This window comes from Cetorhinus maximus, chromosome 1 (genome assembly GCF_964194155.1).
Source record: "Cetorhinus maximus chromosome 1, sCetMax3.hap1.1, whole genome shotgun sequence".
NCBI classification, from domain to species: Eukaryota; Metazoa; Chordata; class Chondrichthyes; order Lamniformes; family Cetorhinidae; genus Cetorhinus; species Cetorhinus maximus.
In genome coordinates, this window is record NC_135879.1 from 179,318,842 (window position 1) to 179,338,570 (window position 19,729).

Genomic DNA, 19,729 nt, shown 5'->3' on the forward strand with positions numbered 1-19,729 from the left:
TCAGTATATAATCATTAAAGTTTGCGTATCGACTGTATCAACAACATATAAATCTGAAAATCTGCGTTTTTAAAATAATTTGTAAAATTATTATTTTATTTATTCATGTAGGTTTCAGTCAAGCTCTCCATATTCTCTAGGGACAGAAGACTCAGTGAAGCCCCTCTCTCCGCCCCCCACCCCCCCACCACCCCGACCACCACCCCCCCACACACACTCTTCCCAACACCCACCCCCCCACACAATCACTCATCCAGCAATCTTCACAACCCCCCTCCTCCACTCACACTCACTCAGCAGCACTCTTCATAACCCTTCCTGTGAATGGAAGATATCTCAAAGTAGATTAACAGGGCTAGCAAAGACTAGTGATATCAGTCATCACTGCCTCCCAGAGCTTGCTTGTTTCCCTTCAGAGAGGAATTTCCAGAACTATTTTTCCTAAATTGGCTTAATGTTTTTTTCTCTGCTTGTTTTTTATTCTTTCAGGATAATGGGCAGCCCTGGGAAGGCCAACGTTTATTGTCAATCCCTAATTTCTCTTGAGGAGATGGTGGTGAGCTGCCTTCATGAATCACTGCAGTCCATATGTTGTAGGTACCCCCACAATGCTTTCAGGCAGGAGATACCAGCATTTTGACCCAGCGACAGTGCAGGAATAGCGATAGAGGTCGGGATTCTCCAGCCCCGCCATGGCGGGACCCACCCCAGGGGATGTGGCGGGCCAGCCAAAGGTCCATTAGCTTTCAGCAGGACCGGAAGATCCCAGCAGCAGGTGGGGCCAGAAAATCCTGGCCATAGCCCCATGTCAGGATGGTGTGCGACTTGGAGGGGAATTTGTGCCTTCTGGCCTTGTCCTTCTAGGCAGTAGAGATCACGAGTATAGAAGGCATAGTCGAAGAACCCTTGGCAAGTTGTTGTAGCACATCTTATAAATTTTACCTCTCTGGAGGAGATTACATGACTGTGGTGTTGGGGTTAATGGTTTGTGCAAGGTAAGGGATAGGTTTGATGGACCAGCTTGTCTTTCCTTGGTTTTTGTATGCGTTTAAGCATTTAAGCACTTACAAAGTATAAGACAGGAATTCCTCTTGATTGGCATTGTGTACAACTCATAAGACTTCAGCATTTTCGAACTGCTGAACACAGGTAAGTGTATGAGGATGCTGCCTCCCTCTGCTCTGACTGCAACTCATCATCTGCGCAAACTATCACACACTTTGCCTCTGTTACCTCTATACTCAACTATTTATTATATACTTCTGGCAAACCTTCCATCTTTCACCCTTGGTGAACTTCAGCTTATCCAAATCTTTGCAGCCCACATTCTATCTTGCAACAAGTCTTACCCATCCTTACTGCTATACATACACTACTTGCTGTGCGTGGTATAAGAAGAACGGTAGCCAGCAAGAAAGAGCGACTCCGTCAAACATCAGATGAGAGGCACCCTCTACATGGTGATACACCTACACCCAGCCGTCTAAAGTCAAGGAAGAGCTTCATGAACAGTGTTGTTCCATTACAATCAACCCCATCTGAAGCCCGCATCGCCTTGTGGAAAGACTGGCTTGCCAGTCTCGAACAACCTCCAGCAATGGAAATTCTACCGGATGAAAGCCTTCCCCCTGGAGCTAATTGCAACTGGGCAACCTGGAAGTGCCTTAACAGACTTAGGACTGGTGTAGGTCGTTCAAATGTGTCACTAAGCAAATGGGGATATACAACCAGTCCGACAACTTGTGAATGTGGAACTGAGCCACAGACTATGCAACATCTCCTGCAATGCCTATCGCTAGAGGAACGCTGCACTGTTGCAGATCTTGCCGAATTCAACAACAAGGCACAAAAATGTGTCCAGTTCTGGCTAGGCCATGTATAGACTGTCCGTGGACACAATAAAAAGACTGCTTTACATTGGTGACCTTCCAGATTTAAAATTTTCATCGCACATTTAAATTCCTCTATGGCCTCTCTTTCTCTCTGTAATCATCTCCAGCACTATGACCCTACCTAAATTCTTAATCCCCGTGAACAGGAATTGCTGTCTTACAGCATCTCCGGAGAGAGAAACAAGGGGATTGGGGTACAGGAATAAAGAAATTTTAGTAAGTCTTGCTAAAATTGTTCAGGGCCTCCAATGTGTAAATTGTGAGACCAAATCTGGAACAGTGTGTGCAGTTTTGGTCTCCATATTTAAGAAAGGGTATACTTGCATTGGAGGCAGTACAGTGAAGGTTCACTTAATTTTTTCCCGGGATGAGTGGGTTGTCCTGTGAGGAGAGACTGAGCAAATTGGGCTTATATTCTCTGGAGTTTAGAAGAATAAAAGGCATCCAAGATTCTGAGAAGGATCTGACAGGGTAGATGCTGAGAGACTGTTTACACTGGCTGGAGATTCTAAAACACTGGGGCACAATCTCAGGATAAGGGGCCAATCATTTAGGACTGAGATGAGGAGAAATTTCTTCACTCAAAGGGTTGTGAATCTTTGGAATTTTCTCCCCAGAGGGCTGTGGATGCTCCATTGTTGAATACATTTAAGGCTGGGACAGGCAGATTTCTGGTCTCTCGGGAGTCAAGGAGTATGGGTAGCAGGCAGGAAAGTGGAGCTGAAGTGCACAATCAGCCTTGATCATATTGAATGGTGGAGCAGGCTCGACAGGCCATGGTCTACTCGTGCTCCTATTTCTTGTTCTTGTATAAACAAAGTTAACATTTTCAGTCGAATATGGCTCTTCTTCAGAACTTGATCTTGGTGGAACTCAGTCACAGCAGGAGATTCCCAGAAGGTCAGTGCAAATGCTTTAGGGATGACCTCAAAGCATCCCTAAAGAGACCAAATATCACTGCTGATACATGGGGGTCCCTGGCTTCTGGCTGATCAAACTGGAAAAGGTTCATTTGGGAAGGCACTGAACACATTGGAGAGACTTCATCAGGAAGATGCAGAGGCAAAGTCGAGATATCAGAGAAAGCACACAAAGCTCCAAATTCAACCATATGAAGCACCACCCGCACCATATGTGGCAGTCTGCAGATGATGCACTGGACTTATCAACCATCTTGACCCCGAAGGACACCCTAAGAATAAAGCAAGGTGATATTGATAATCCTGGCAAAATGTTGCCAGTGCTGCAGATGGCGCTGTGGGGCGGGGAGGCATGGGAAGAGGGTGCGTGGGTTGGAAGCTACGGCCCGCCGGTGCTGCAGATGGCGCTGTTGTGGGGAGTGAGGGAGTAGGGCGGAAGCAGCCGCTTATCGGTGCTGCAGATGGCGCTGCGGGGGCAGGGTGATTAGGGCGGAAGCTGCCCACCTCCGCCGGTGCTGCAGGTGGCGCTGTTGTGGGGAGGAAGGGTGAGTCGGGCGGAAGCTGCGCTCCCCCGTCGGTGCTGCAGGTGGCGCTAAAAACAAAAACTATTGCGGATGCTGGAAATCCAAAACAAAAACAGAATTACCTGGAAAAACTCAGCAGGTCAGCCAGACTGCTGAGTTTTTCCAGGTAATTCTGTTTTTGTGCAGGTGGCGCTGTTGTGGGGAGGGAGGGTGAGTCGGGCGGAAGCTGCGCCCCCCGCGGTGCTGCAGGTGGCGCTGTTGTGGGGGGGGGGTTGAGGGAGGAGGGCGGAAGCTGCCGCCCGCCGGTGCTGCAGGTGGCGCTGTTGTGGGGGGGTTGAGGGAGGATGGCGGAAGCTGCCGCCCGCCGGTGCTGCAGGTGGCGCTGCTGGGGGAGGGTGAGTAGGACGGAAGCTGTCAGGTTGTTCAGTTTGATGGCTGTGTTGCGGGCGGTGGGAAGTTACAGGTGAGTGGCCTTGGCCTTGTCGGGCGGACGGTGATCCGGAGCCCAGCGGGAAAGCCCTGACTGTTTTCAAGGCGTCTTTATTATTAATCCTTTGCCTTTGAGGCAGGAGCCTCGTGTGATTAGCGGTTGTGACATGACCTCCCCCTCTCCCCGGGTGTGATGTGCGCCTGTTTGGGGAGCTGAGTTTGCTGTTGGGGCACAAATCCAGAGCGATACAGACAGCGCCCGAGGGTCATCATCTCCATTTGAAACCCCGTTTCGCACTGACATTGACGCGGTTTAAATGCCGCCAGTTTGCAGCGTTGAAGTTTAAGCAGTTAACTATAGTTCCAGCTGCCGCCATGCCGAGGATAGTGACCGTCCTGTCCCTCTGCTGGACTTGTCTGCTCTTCTATGCCGGCCTCGGCCTCTTCCTCAGCGGCTTCCTGCTGGTTCGAGTGGAGCTCCGCAGCCGCAGTTCATGTCGGGAGACACCGGTCCCCGCGACCCGAGGCGACCGCCAGGCGACGGGCTTCAGCCAAGGTGACAGCTCGTGTTGGATGTCTCGACGGTTCTCCAGGGCGGTCGTGCTAGTTATAGACGCTTTGAGGTTTGATTTCGCCAAATACAACCCAGAAAACCGGAACCCCAAACCGTATGAGAACAAACTGGAGGTGATCTACCACACCGTTGTTTCTAAACCTGAACATGCCAGGCTTTTCCAGTTCAGAGCTGACCCTCCCACAACCACCATGCAGAGGATTAAAGGCATGACTACTGGTACCTTACCCACCTTCATAGATGTCGGCAGCAACTTTGCATCTAATGCAATTCAGGAAGATAACTTGATTCAGCAATTTGTGCAAAATGGTAAGGTTGTTAAAACGGGAGGTGGGGGTCGCATTTTTAGACCATTGGTGAATTAAGTGCGTGTGTGTATTTTGGAAAATCTGCTGAGTTTTATTTTTCAGCATTTTCCTCCCAATAAAAGGAACCACAATCAGAAATTGTTGAAAAACTGGCAAATAGTACCTTCCTCTTCCGTGTCCAACTTAGCCTAGTCTCTTTGGGGTCACGTTGAATTTTGAGCTCGGGAGACTAGAATCGAGTTATTCGTCTGCAACAGCTCTGTAACTTGACATATGAGCAAGACAAGTGTAGTGGACAATAGGACCAGTTAGAGCCTGGAGGGTAGAGTTGTTTCTTGAAGCTGGAATTCTTTCTACTTTGTTCCAGGAAATCCAACAAGCTGTTACTGCATTCCTGATGTGGGTCTCAGTTGCTGGTATGTGGTAGTGAAAAATCATATTAGAGAAGCGAAGAGGGCTTATGAGAAAAGACTGGTAGCCAACATAATGAGGAATCCCAAAGTCTTCTATAGGCATATAAATAGTAAAAGGGTGGTAAAAGGAGGAGTAGAGCCGATTAGGGACCTAAAAGGGAATTTACATATGGACGAAGGGGCCGTGGCTGAGGTATGAAATGAATACTTTGCAGCTTTACCAAGGGGGCAGATGCTACCCAGGCCATAGTGACAGACAAGGAAACTCTGTCACTGGAAGTGTTCAAAATTGATAAGGAGGAAATGTTGAATATACTGTCGGTACCTAAAGTTGACAAGGCACCAGGACCAGACGAGATGCCCCCAAGGATATTGAAGGAAGTGAGAGTAGAAATTGCAGGGGCACTGGCCATAATATTTCAGTCTTCCTTAGACACAGGGGAGGTGCCAGAGGACTGGAGAATTGCAAACGTTATGCCCTTGTTCAGAAAAGGTTGAAAGTATAAGCCCAGCAATTACAGACCAGTCACTTTAGCTTCAGTGGTGGGCAAGATTCTAGAAACAATTATTCGGAATAGAATTAGTAGTCGCATAGAAAAATATGGGTTGGTGAGGAAGAGCCAGTATGGATTTCTAAAGGGGAAATCGTGTTTAACTATCTTGCTGGAGTTTTTTGAAGAGGTAACAGAAAAGGTTGTTGAGAATAATGTTGTGGATGTGGTGTACATGGACTTTCAAAAGGCATTTGATACAGTGCCACACAACAGACTTGAGAGACAAGTTATTGTTCATGGAACAAAAGGGACAGTAGCTAAGTAGATACAAATTTGGCTGAAAAATAGGAAGCAGAGAGCAATGGTAAATCGATGTTTTTCGGGCTGGAGGAAGGTTTGTAGTGGAGTTCCCCAGGGGTCGGTATTGGGACCCTTGCTTTTCCAGACATATATATTAATGATCTAGATCTTGGTGTGCAGGGGACAATTTCAAAGTTTGCAGATGATACGAAACTTGGGAGCGTTGTGACCTGTGAGGACAGTGTAAAACTTCTAAAGGACATATACAGGGTGGTGGAGTGTGCAGATAGGTGTCAGATGAAGTTCAATGTGGAGAAGTGTGAGGTGATGCATTTTGGTAGGAAGAACTTGGGCAGACAATATAAAATAAGGGGTGAAACTTTGAAGTGGGTGCAGGAGCAGAAAGATCTGGGTGTATATGTGCATAGATCATTGAAGGTGGCAGCACAGGTGGAGAGAGCAGTTAATAAAGCATATAGTATTCTGGGCTTTATTAATAGGGGCATAGAGTACAAGAGCAAGGAGGTTATGCTGAATTTACATAAGACACTCATTAGACCTCAGCTGGAGTATTGTGTACAGTTCTGGGTGCCACATTATAGGAAAGATGTGAAAACATTGGAGAGAATTGCAGAAGAGATTTACAAGAATGGTTCCAGGGATGAGAAATTTCAGTTACGAAGATAGATTGGAGAGGTTGAGACTGTTCTCCTTGGAGAGAAGGCGGCTAAGAGGAGATTTGATAGAGATGCTCAAAATCATGAGGGGGCTAGACAGACTAGATGGGGAGAAGCTGTTCCCACTCATAAAAAGATCAAGAATGAGAGGGCACAGATTTAAAGTGATTTGCAAAAGAAGCAAATGTGACGTGAGAAAAAACTTTTTCACACAACGTGTGATTCGGGCCTGGAATGCACTGCCTGGAAGTGTAGTGGAGGCAGGTTCCATCAAGCAATTCAAGAGGACATTAGATGACTATTTGAATAGAAACAATGTGCAGGTGTACGGGGAAAAGGCGAGGCAAGGGCACTAGGTCATAATGCTCATTTGCAGAGCTGGTGCAGACACGATGGGCTGAATGGACTCCTTCTGTGCCATTAAACTTCTGAGATTCTGTGAAGTTTACCAATGTCATGTGCTAATAAGCTTCATGGTCTTAGCCGGTTAAATCTAACAGTATCCGGTACAGAGCTAGAAGTGTCAATGCCTTGACTCCTACCAACCTGTGTCTAGATTTTGAGAGCTGGAGTTTCTGGTACTTAGCAAAAATTGAACAGAAAGTTATGGAAAGAGATATTTAGCAGCATAGGTAATAAAGTCAATTTTTTGGACCATGGGTTCTGAGTGCGTGTGTATGTATGTCTGTAAAACTAATATAAGTATAAGGAAATATGCATTTTAGCATTTCACTATATGAACCAAAGTGAACCTAATTTATTGTGTATTTTGCTCCCTTAGAGAAGAAAGTGATTTTCATGGGAGATGACACTTGGGAAGGCCTGTTTCCAAATACGTTTTTCAAATCATTCCCCTTTCCTTCTTTTAATGTAAAAGATCTTCACACAGTGGATAATGGCATTCTTCAACACATTTACACAACAGGTAATAAATAATTACTTATTGAAACATGCAACTGGAACTTAAGTACCCCAGTAGCTAAGAATGCATACTTTGTTAAATTAGCATTTAAAGGCGCAGGCTGACTCGACTTGGAGCAAGATCTTTGATGGCGTTTGCACACAGCTTTTATGTGCAAAATAAGCAAAACTCACTTACTATTTTACGTAATTGTACTTGCTGAAGAAAAATGCTGTTGCATGTTTGTGCCATTTTAGTTTTTTGCAGTTATAGGAAGGCCTGTCTACTGAGCTGTTGCTTAAAATCAGCCAATTCAGAGCCGGGTTTTGAAAACCATCCTTTCTGAGCATTCCCAGAAAGATGATGTTGGGTCAAGATGTCAACAAATCTCCATCTCTTGGATCACTGCATTCCCACAAATGATATAATTTAGTGCTGAAGGATAAGTAAGTCTCTATAAATTGATGGGAATAGTGGTTGTTTTTCATTAGGGATCAAACATTTTGAATGTTACTTTTGTGCAAAGTAGAATAAAAAATATCTCATTTTACCATGCTGTTACTATATATTTTCATCAGATTTGTAACATGAATTGTTTTTAATTTTTCATGGCAAATTCTTATACTATCACTGTGCAGTATTTTATATGACAACATCTGTATCACAGAGGTGCCCTATTTAAATTAGAAAGCATGTTGAATTGAATCTTTATTAATACTCAGTGAGAAAATTAAGTTGAGTGTGTTATCAGGCCATTTCCAGGCTATATTTTTGTGTAAGAACATGAGACAGGAGCAGTGGTAGACTACACAACCCGTCGAACATGCTCTGCCATTTAATTTCATGGTTGATAGTAGGTTTCAACTTCACTTTACTGCCCATTCCCCATGCTCCTTGATTCCTTGAGACCAGAAATCTGTTTCTCCCAGCCTTAAATATAATCAACAATGGAGCGTTCACTGGGGTAGAGAATTCCAAAGATTCACAGCCCTTTGCACAAAGAAATATCTCATTTCTAAATGATTGACCCCTTATCATGAGACTGTGCCCCGTTATTTAAATTCCCCAACCAGGGGAAACAACCTTTGTGTTTACCCTATCAAGCCTTTCAGAATCTTTTATGCTTCATTCAATGAGCTCACCTCTCATTCTTCTAAACTCCAGAGAATATAATCTTGGTCATTGGTAATTCAGGCATAAGTTTTTTTTAATCGATTTTAATAGATGGGAAGTTTAAAAAAATGTCCTCAGGATGTGGTGACACTGGCAAGGCCATATTTATTGACCACTCCTAGATCCCAATGTGATCCCAGAAGTCAACTATGTTGTGTGATACTGGAGTCATATATAGTCCAGACCAGGTAAGTGCACATCTCTGAAAGGCATCAATGAACCGATTGGGTTTTTATGACAATCCTGCAGCTTTCATGGATGTTTTATATGGTGGGAGTTCACAAATCATGGGACTGAATTAATTCAGTTTCTCAATTTGTCCATGGTGGGATTTGAAATCACTACAGCTGGATTGCTTTTCCAATATTAGGATTACCACACCCGACCATGGAGAGTGTGCACTTGAATTCCTTGTATGTACGTATTCTGTGGGTCAGACCCATGTGTGTCAAACATTCATGAGACTACTTCCTGTGGTTTTTAATCTGAAAAATAAAAGATGATCTTCTTGGATTACCCAAAGTCCATTTGGAGTTTGTGTTAGTTGTCCTCGAGTGCCAATTTCCATTTGTGGTCATTCTGACATTGTAATGACTACATTTTTCAATTATAAGTCACAAGTTTTTATCTGTTTCTTGAAAGTAATGTGTACGCATGAAGCCATAAGTTCATTCAGCTCTGCCTTTATTTAGACAAAGTATGATTAATTTGCTCTTACCTCTGTTTTGACAGTTACTAACATCATGATTTCAACTCTTAAGTGCATGTTTGTTCTCTATTTTTAGTGGAAGGGAACGAATGGGATGTACTCATTGCACATTTTCTAGGAGTTGACCACTGTGGACATAGATATGGGCCTCATCACCCAGCAATGGCAGCAAAGCTCAGCCAGATGAACAAGATGTTGAGGTACATTTGGTGTCGGCTGTTGCAATGGCTTCTCTATTAAATAGACAACCGTATGTAATAGTGAGCTATACAGACCAGCAATATCCTAATATTACTACCTGATTGGTGTTGACCCATTTCAGCTGGTCATTAGTACTGGTGCTATTATTGACCTCAGTACCTTGGGCTAGAGAGGGAAAATATGGAGTATTGTAGCGTAATGGTAATGTTACTTGGCTAGTAATCCAGAGACCTGGAGTAATGAGTACAAATCCCACCATGGCAGCTGGGGAATTTTTAATTTAATTAATTAAATAAAAGTGCAATGATCAGTAATGTTGACCATGGAACTACCGGATTATCATCAAAACCCATCTGGTTCACTCATGTCGCTTAGGGAAGAAAATCTGCTAGGTATTTGCCTAGTCTGCCTGACTCCAGACCCACAATAACATAGTTGACTCTTAATTGCCCTCTTAATTGCCCTCTGAAATACCCTAGTAAAAGGATACCAACAATGCCTGCATTCTATGTATAAATAATGAAAAATCTTAAATTGGTTCAATAAATGAAAGCACCAAAAATGCACCAGCTAAAAATGCTTAATCACTGTTTAGCATTTTAAACTTTGTTTCTAAAAAGCAGAGGTGTCCAAGTTACTAAAATGTTATTTTAAAAAAGGGCATTTGGCACATGGGAAAAGAATTTGAGAGACTGAGATACAATTCCTCACTGATGCAAAAAAAATTTGTTTTTTTATAATAGAACGGATTCAGTGGTGTGAAGTGCATAATGCATCTGTTTTTAATTGCTTAGTCAAGAGATTTAGGAATTTACTCCCATATTTTTGAAATTTGTTTAGTTTGATAGTATTTGGATGAATAAATATATTCCTGAAGTAGTGATTTACTTTTTTAAAAAGTCAAAAGTTGCCAAACACAAAAAATAACCAGGACGTCCATTTATATAGGCAAATGCAGCATTCATTTTGTAAATGGCAAGCTCTCACACGAGCCGTAGTGTGCTGATTGAGTAGTTAATTTTATTTTGATGGTGTTGGTTGAGGGATGAATGTTGGCCAGGGTGTAAAGGAAGAGTTAGTCAGACTGACTTGAGTGCGTTAATATCAAACCATCATTGATTTTTCTTTGTATTCTAATAACATTAGCTGTTAACCCTTGTTAAATAGAGAAGTATGATTCTTAATTTTTTTTTATTCTTTGATGGGATATAATGCCATATAGTTAAGAATACACTGAAATGGCAACCACTGGACTCTTGAACTGAGATTGACCCTTACAGAATCAGCAGATTTTAATATGAAGTAGCCACCTGCTAATGAGTAATGAGCGAAGTTCAATGGGGGCATGCCATAACATACTAAAGGAAAACATCTGTGTAAAATGTCTTTTTAATTAAGGTTTCTATAGATGGATGAAATTGACTCGTGCGAAATGGCACAGAATCAATGACAGTTTCACTCATTCGTGACATTGCTACAGAGCTGAAGGGACACAGCATCATTCAGGAGATTCATCGAGATGTACCAGCCAATCCACACATGAGATGCTGTGTGGACCCAAATCAAGCACACATGTAAACCCCTTGGAAAATATTATTATTGTAAAAGTTGACCCTTACCTTTTTGCCTAAGAAATTGGCCTCAAAAATTTGGCTTTTATACGGGTATATACAGTAAGTATTTTCTTTGTTTCTGTGTATCTAAGTATACAAAATGATAGTTCTCTATCCAGGTGTAGAATTGCTGCCTTTGCTTATAAATCTTTTCTGTATTTGATAGGTCAGTGATTGGGCAACTGCAGAATGATACATTGCTGGTGGTCCTAGGGGATCATGGAATGACAAATACTGGAGATCATGGGGGTGACAGTGAAGAGGAAGTCAACGCAGCATTATTTATTTATAGCACACTTCCCCTGTTTGAGATAAAACATGCTGAAGTAAGTACCGCTGTGAAGAATGTTTTATTCATCTTGCTGTTATATTGCCAGAGATGTAGTTTGAATGCATGCTGAGTAACAGGAATGCAGCTAAATCACATTATAGTTTCTTAGAAAATACACATGCGTGACTTCAGATAAATCTATACTTCAGTATGGTTGTCCCAACAAAGGATTATCCCAAATGCTTCCATACACACTATTTGGAATTTAATTCCTGATCCTATGGTAATTTAGTCATCGAGTCATAGAGGTCTACAGCACAGAAAAAGGGCCTACGGCTCATCGAGTCTGCGCCGTAGTACCTTACCTAGTACCTAACTATTCTAATCCCATTTTCCAGCACTAGGTCCATAGCCTTGTATGCAATACTGCAACACATCTGCAGGGCAGAATCTTGTGCCCTTTTCCATAGCGAGTTTGGTGGCGGGGGCCATTTTAATCAGGCAGCATGATGGTAGGTATGGACTCTACCACCTTTCAATCTGCACACTGATTAAGTGCAAGGCAGGACCCACTGCCAATTTAGGCTCTTATGTGGGCAAATATTAATACCCACTTAAGGGCTCATCCCACTGCTGCTGATATTTTGCCAGTGGTGGGCGGGGTCTCACCATGTGGAAAGCTGGACAAGCAGACCCTTGTAGGCTCACAGTGGGGATCCTTCATTCAAAGACATTCAGTTCATGATCAAGGACTTTGTATCGGGAAGGGGCAGGCCAGTGAAAGCCACCCCCATGCCATGGGTGGGTATCATACCAGCAGCAGCCACCGCTTCCCCAGTGGTGCTGCTGGTCAACAGAGCCAGCCTCTGATTGGCCAGCTGCTCTCAGTGGGCCAGACTTCCGCCCCCAGGTTCCTTTATCCCAGGGAACTGGCCTGTTAAGTGAAACCAAAAATACCTGGAAAAACTCAGCAGGTCGGGCAGCATCTGCGGAGAGGAACACAGTTAACGTTTCGAGTCCGAATGACCCTTCAACAGAACTAAGTAAACATAGAAGAGAGATGAAATATAAGCTGGCTTAAGGCGGGGGGGGGGTTGGGACAAGTAGAGCTGGATAGAGGGCCAGTGATAGGTGGGGATAACCAAAAGATGTCACAGACAAAAAGACAAAGAGGTGTTGAAGGTGGTGATATTATCTAAGGAATGTGCTAATTAAGGGTAGAAAGCAGGACAAGCAAGGTACAGATAGCCCTAGTAGGGGTGGGGTGGGGTGAAGGAATCAAAAAAGTCTAAAAGGTAGAGATAAAACAATGGATGGAAATACATTTAAAAATAATGGAAATAGGTGGGAAAAGAAAAATCTATATAAATTATTGGAAATAAAAGAGGGGGATCGGAAAGGAGGTGGGGATGGAGGAGAGAGTTCATGATCTAAAATTGTTGAACTCAATATTCAGTCCGGAAGGCTGTAAAGTGCCTAGTCGGAAGATGAGGTGCAGTTCCTCCAGTTTGCGTTGAGCTTCACTGGAACAATGCAGCAAGCCAAGGACGGACATGTGGGCATGAGACCAGGGTGAAGTGTTGAAATGGCAAGCGACAGGGAGGACTGGGTAATGCTTGCGGACAGACCGAAGGTGTTCTGCAAAGCGGTCACCCAGTCTGCGTTTGGTCTCTCCAATGTAGAGGAAACCGCATTGGGAGCAACAAATGGAGTAGACTAAATTGAGGGAAGTGCAAGTGCAATGCTGCTTCACTTGAAAGGAGTGTTTGGGCCCTTGGACGGTGAGGAGAGGGGAAGTAAAGGGGCACGTGTTGCACCTTCGGTTGCATGGGAAGGTGCCTTGGGAGGGGGTTGAGGTGTAGGGGGTGATGGAGGAGTGGTCCAGGGTGTCCTGGAGGGAACGATCCCTGCGGAATGCCACCGGGGGGGTGAAGGGAAGATGTGTTTGGTGGTGGCATCATGCTGGAGTTGGCGGAAATGGTGGAGGATGATCCTTTGAATGCGGAGGCTGGTGGGGTGATAAGTGAGGACCTATCATGTTTCTGGGAGGGAGAGGAAGGCGTGAGGGCGGATGCGCGGGAGATGGGCCGGGCACAGTTGAGGGCCCTGTCAACCACCGTGGGTGGAAAACCTCAGTTAAGGAAGAAGGAAGACATATCAGAGGAACTGTTTTTGAAAGTGGCATCATCAGAACAGATTCTGCCAGACCTGCTGAGTTTTTCCAGGTATTTTTGTTTTTGCTTTGGATTTCCAGCATCCGCAGTTTTTTGCTTTTAGCTTTTTGCTTTTATCTGGCCTGTTAAATGCTTGAGTGGAACAAGATGCCGCGGCCCCACTGGAAAAAAGCAATGCAGGGCTCTTGCTGGTTCTCCAGGCAGCAGCCAAGACCCCCGCCACCATCACAAATAGCAAAGCTTTTGGTTGTAACCTCCAACTTTAGTTCTGTTTAATGTTAGGTGCTTGCATAATTTTTATTAAATAAATTAAAAGTTTTATATCTGGTTGCACTTCCGATCAAAGGTCATATTTTGTAATAACGTTTTTTAGTATTCTTCACTTGACAATGTAAAATGGCACGTAAACATTTATGAGAATTTGTAAATATCTGCACCATTAATTCTAGCTTAAACAGTTGCTTGTCCCAGTGGTGCTGTGGTCAAGGCACTCAGCTATTTTGTTTTTTTTCCCCATGAATTTTGGCAGTTTGATTCTGGTTTTAATGTTCATCTTTTGTATTTTTAAATATTTGTATTTGGGGCTGTTTCCAGTACTCTTTGTCCAGTTTTGGCTTCTTGCTTGTAAGAACATTGTGGTTAGTAAATTCATAAACTTTAAGAGGAATACAACTTAAAAAGGCACCAATCAAGTCTTTAACCCCTTCATTTTTACTCCTCATCCCAGAACCGAACAAGATTTATCATCCACATCAATGGATTATTAGATGTCTAAAATGTACCTTATTATTGTCTAGCATTAATTGGTCCAAATTTATTAATAGTTCTGCAAATCAACCCTCTGTGAAGGCTTTTGGTATGAATGAGTTAATCTTTTCTTGCCAAATCATCAAAGTCAGCCAGTGAAATCCTGAACTAACAGATCTTTATTAGTGTTTATGATCATGCAGATTAGCATTTTAACCTTAAGCATTACAAGGACAAAGCAGCCTGCTTGATTAGCACCCCATCCACAAATATTCATGCCCTCCATCACTAAGGCACATTGGCAGCAGTGTGTACCATCCACAAGATGCACTGCATGAACTCACCGGGCTTCCTTAGACAGCACCTTCCAAACCCATGACCACTACCATCTAGAAGGTCAAGGGCAGCAGATGCATGGGAACACCAACACCTGGAAGTTCCCTTCCAAGCCACTCACCATCCTGACTTGGAAATATATCGCCGTCACTTCACTGTCATTGGGTCAAAATCCTGGAACTCCCTTCCTAACAGCACTGCGGGTGCACCTACACCACAGGGACTGCAGCGGTTCAAGAAGGCAGCTCACCACCACATTCTCAAGAGAAATTAGGAATGGGCAATAAATGCAGGCCTAGCCAGCGACACCCACATCCCATGAATGAATTTAAAAAGTATGCAAGATACTTGTGTGAATGTAACTAAATGATTTAGTAAGCTACATCATCATCATATTTCTTCTTTCTTATGTCTGTTCTTGGGTAACTTGGCTTCCATTCTTGAGCTTAACTTGCATACGAGTGATGCAGACCTTCCTCTTGAGCTATATTTCTTAAACTTGAAATGTTACATATAACAGTGCAGCATGAAGTCCTGCTTCACTACTTTAATCTTGTCTAGAATTATCCAAGCCACTGTGAACTCCTACAATCAATCAATATCTCTATTCATTTCCATCTTTTATACATTACCCACAAGATACAAACCCCTTTTGCCACCATTTCAAGTAGCTAACCAATTGGGTGATTCATTTTGTTGGAGAGATTTCTATTTGGCATCTTTCTCAGACAGATGCAAGTAAAAGTAAACAAATTTTAATTACTTGATAGAAATCACATCTGATCATTTTCTTTGGCCTTAACTAACAATTGAGATAAGGGTGCCATTTTTGTAAGAGACTGGTACACTTAACTGAGTCAAGCAACGACATAGCCCTCAATTTAACCTTGATAAGGCAGTGCCTAGTAAGTATGACCAGACAAAAATTGAGATCCTGTAACCTCAAACTTCAGTCACTGGCTCTTAGCAGTAACCCTTTCTTTATGCACAGAGATATGAGGATTGTTGCAAAGCTAATTTTTAAGGCAACTATAGACACTGTTTCAAGCTCTAGCTGCTGCACTCTTGGGTTAGAACCCCTTGCCTCTTCTGTGGTGGCCTCAGCTTCCATGTTACTTTCCACACTCTCCACCTGCATTCCTTGTTGCTTCATCATCAAAGACTTCTTGCTGGTCCCACCTGGCCAGTATCTTTCCTCCTCAACCATTTGCCTCTCTACCCCAAGGATCTCCAGCATCATCACCCTACATATTCTAAGTTCCTTAAGAGAGACAAGAATGAGTAGAGATGAAGGGGAAAAGAAGCAGCAAATACAAATGCAACAGACAGGTAAGGAAAACACTCCTCCATGCAGTGCTGCATGAAATCCTGCTTCACAAGCTATTCATTACTTTAATCTTGTCCAGAATTATCCAAGCCACTGTGAATTCCTGCAATCAATCAATATCTTTATTCACCTCCGCCTTTTATCCATTACCCACAAGATACAAACCCCTTTTGCCACCATTTCAAGGAGCTAACCAGTTGGGTGATTCATTTTGTTGGAGAGATTTCTTGAGAGAGAGGAATGAGAGTGTGGAGTGCCACAATTTCCCTACATGGTCCCTACATTTAATTATGAAGGTATTTTATTCAAGGAGCACATTCTCAGCCTGAAGGCTGAATTGAAGTGTAACATACATCAAAAAATTCATATATAGACTGAGTAATCAGGTTAAAAACATGTAACAATCATGTAGTAACAACAATAGACAGGCAAATTCAGCAGGTGACAGGGAAGTGGTGGGCAGGATATTAAAATAAAAATAATGTTGAATTAAAATTATGCTAAAATCTAAAACCAATACACCATTCCCACATTACAGGCACTGAAATATGTATAAATTTCATCATTTAAGTATTACATTGAGGTCACAAACCGTGTAAGGAATAGGACTGCATCGGTACCTTTTCATCCTACATCTTACAGGGTTGGATTTAATTGAACTTCTGACTTGCCTTGATTGTTCTTGGTGTGGTGGTGTAACTAGTTCTGAAATTGGGCAGATTTCATATGAGATTTCCAAACTTAGTTCAAATATTAATCCTCCTTCTTTGTAGACTTTTGACCTTTGTGACATGGACATTTTCATGTGATAAATTCAATAAGTAAAATAATTAAAATTAAATTAAAATACTCGGCCTATTTTGAGATTGTTGCTGACTCAGCACTGCTCACTTCAGACTATTCTGCAATTTCCTCTGGCCCTTGTGAAAACTTTTTTAAAAAATAGACAGTTAAAGCTCCACTGCCTTCTCCCTTGGGACTGCTGTCTCATTTCTACCTGCTCTGCTTGCTCCACAATTTATAAGATTGAAGCTGAAAGAGTTGAATGTTAAGTCAGCTCAACTGTGAGTCAGAACAGACAGTGGTTTGTTCTTTTTGAGTCCTCTTCCAGTGGTTTGTTCTTTTTGAGTCCTCTTCCAGATGTGTGTTCCTTTTCGGTGTCACTTCCAGTGTTTGCAATTTTAAGTGCCACCTCCATGTGTGTTTTTTAAATGACTTTTTTATTCCTGCTACTGAATACTTGCTTCATTTTTGAAAGTCTGCACCCTGAAACAACTCGAGACTTCCCTCCTCAGCGCTTATATATATTTAAATTTAATTACCTGCCTCTACCCTTATCATTCTCCATTATAATTGCACTGTCCCTCATTTCCTGCTCAAACCTTATCCAGTTATCCTCTGTATTCAGCACATGCCACCAAACTGCTCAAACGTTTCAACACTTCCAGTCATGGAGTCTTGAATCAATCACTCACCACCGCAACCTCTTTTCAGCTCATTAATGTTAAATCTACGCAGGCAAACTCTTTTCTACCCTGAAGTTTCATATTTTACAAGCTTTTTTTTATTCTTTCATGGTGTATTGGCGTCACTGGCTATGATTGCCCTTGAGAAGGCGGTGGTGAGCCACCTTCTTGAACCACTGCAGTCCATGTGGTGTAAGTACACTCACAGTGTTAGGAAGGGAGTCCCAGGATTTTGACCCAGCGACAGTGAATAAAGCATGATATAGTTCCAAGTCAGGATGGTGTGTGACTTAGAGGGAACATACCCCTGAAATCATTGCATATCCATCTTCACATTTAAATTTAAATCGGTTGAGACTGACAGATAAGACATTTTCTGAATACTTGGTCAGGTCTTTAAATGCATTTTCACATTTTATTTCAACATTTCTTGTTTTTCCTAAACCTTTACAATTGTATAAAAACTTCATGCACAACTTGTATTTTTATTTCCAATTGCTTGCATTCATTCTATTACAATATGTATGTAGCTCTACAGCCACACATACTCCTTTGTACCACATAATTTTCTTGTCCTTATTAAATAATATATTTGGCTTCCTGTGCGCAGAATTACAGATCTTTATTTTTATGTAAAATACATAGAATATCGTGTGTATTTGCAGAATTTACCCACTTACGAAATCCTTGTATGCTGATGCATTATAACACATCCGAATTCAGCCAAAAGTCTTGCATTGTTTTTAGCTTTCCATGCAAATGAAATTGCAGTTAGTAAGCAATATATCTTCAAATGAATTCATTGGAATGCAAGTTTAACAGCAATATTTTGTTTTAAGGATTTATTAATGATTTGTAGAGATTGCTAAATGCCTTGCATTGATTATTATTTTCCCAAATAACTATTTCAAAAGTATAATATTGTTTCTTCAGTTAAGCGTTTGTGGTTTCTGTTCTTTCTGTAGTGGAACAGTCTGATGTAATTAAAGAAAAGAAAGAACTTGTATTTATCACCTATTAACAGCAAAGTAAGCATTTTAATTTGAGAACTTAGACTGACAGAGGTGCAGTTCAGGGTGAGATGATATTCCAAATTTAAGTAAAGTTTAATATAATCTAAAAAGTTTTGAATTGGCACCTTCCTTTTAAATAGCTATAAAATAAAGATGGGCCATTTGTATTCCTATATATGTATACATTGTTGGAGGTGTTTATGTGGTTTCTTTATTAATTTTCTTTATTTCTATTCATCCACAAAATCTCTGTGCAATTAGGACCCAGATGTTGTGTCTCAGATAGATCTTGTACCAACCTTGGCTCTTCTACTTGGGGTTCCTATTCCATTCAGTAATATTGGCATGGTGATGGTGGAAATGTTTATCTCCGAACCTAAGCTGGATGATAATCAATATCTTGAACAAGCAAAAGCACTTCACATCAATGCCATACAGGTACAGTACTGCAAAATTTGTGGGGTGTCACTTTTTATCACATTTATTATATTTTCTGGAATATGGAATACTCGCCACTTACCTCGATGAGTGCAGCTCCTATAACACTGAAGAAGCTGGACACCGTCCATGACAAAGCAGTCCGCTTGGTTGGCACCACAACCACAAACATTCACTCCCTCCACCACCAACGCACAGTAGCAGTGGTGTGTACCATCTACAAGATGCACTGTAGGAATTCACCAAGGCTCCTTAGATAGCACCTTCCAAACCCACAACCACTACCACCTAGAAGGACAAGGGCAGCAGCTAGATGGGAACACCACCGCCTGGAAGTTCCCCTCCAAATCACTCACCATCATGACTTGGAAATATATCACTGTTCCTTCACTGTCGCTGGGTCAAAATACTGGAACACTCTTCCTAACAACACTGTGGGTGTACTTATACCACATGGACTGCAGCGGTTCAAGAAGGCAGTTCACCACCACCTTTTCAAGGGCAACTAGGGATGGGCTATAAATGCTGGCCTGGCCAGCGAAGCCCACATCCCGTGAATGAATTTTTAAAAAATTGAATTTTCTCTCACATTTTCCTCCTGTCCCAAATTCCACCCAGCTTAATTCTAGACCATGTTGTATCAATCTGGAATCAATTGTACAGGCAAGTGTGATTTTAGATGCTTCACTATAAATGTATACAAGTCCTTCTCACAAATGCCACACTTCCTTTCCACAGCGAATAGGCAAATTTTAGGTAACGTTTTCCTGTTAGTTTGACTAAATGGGGAAACCATTTCAAATTTCAGAAAATTGTTCAATGATGGTTC

The 19,729-nt window shown here is 42.3% G+C and overlaps 1 protein-coding gene across 4 annotated transcripts in view; it reads left to right on the top strand.

Annotated features, from left to right (window-relative positions):
• Positions 1-3,771: 3,771 nt before the first annotated feature.
• Positions 3,772-19,729, top strand: part of pigo (phosphatidylinositol glycan anchor biosynthesis, class O) — a 43,176-nt gene continuing 27,218 nt past the window's right edge. For 3 of the 4 annotated variants that reach the window (XR_013577760.1, XR_013577762.1, XM_078550464.1), the window contains exons 1-5: positions 3,772-4,648; positions 7,313-7,456; positions 9,391-9,514; positions 11,295-11,454; positions 18,724-18,900. Coding sequence is in view for 2 of the 4 variants with exons in the window: in XM_078550464.1 (XP_078406590.1) it covers positions 4,141-4,648; positions 7,313-7,456; positions 9,391-9,514; positions 11,295-11,454; positions 18,724-18,900 (1,113 nt within the window). In the remaining 2 variants the exon portion in view is untranslated. The remainder of the gene's footprint in view (positions 4,649-7,312; positions 7,457-9,390; positions 9,515-11,294; positions 11,455-18,723; positions 18,901-19,729) is intronic. The other variant, XM_078550456.1, reaches the window with a different exon arrangement.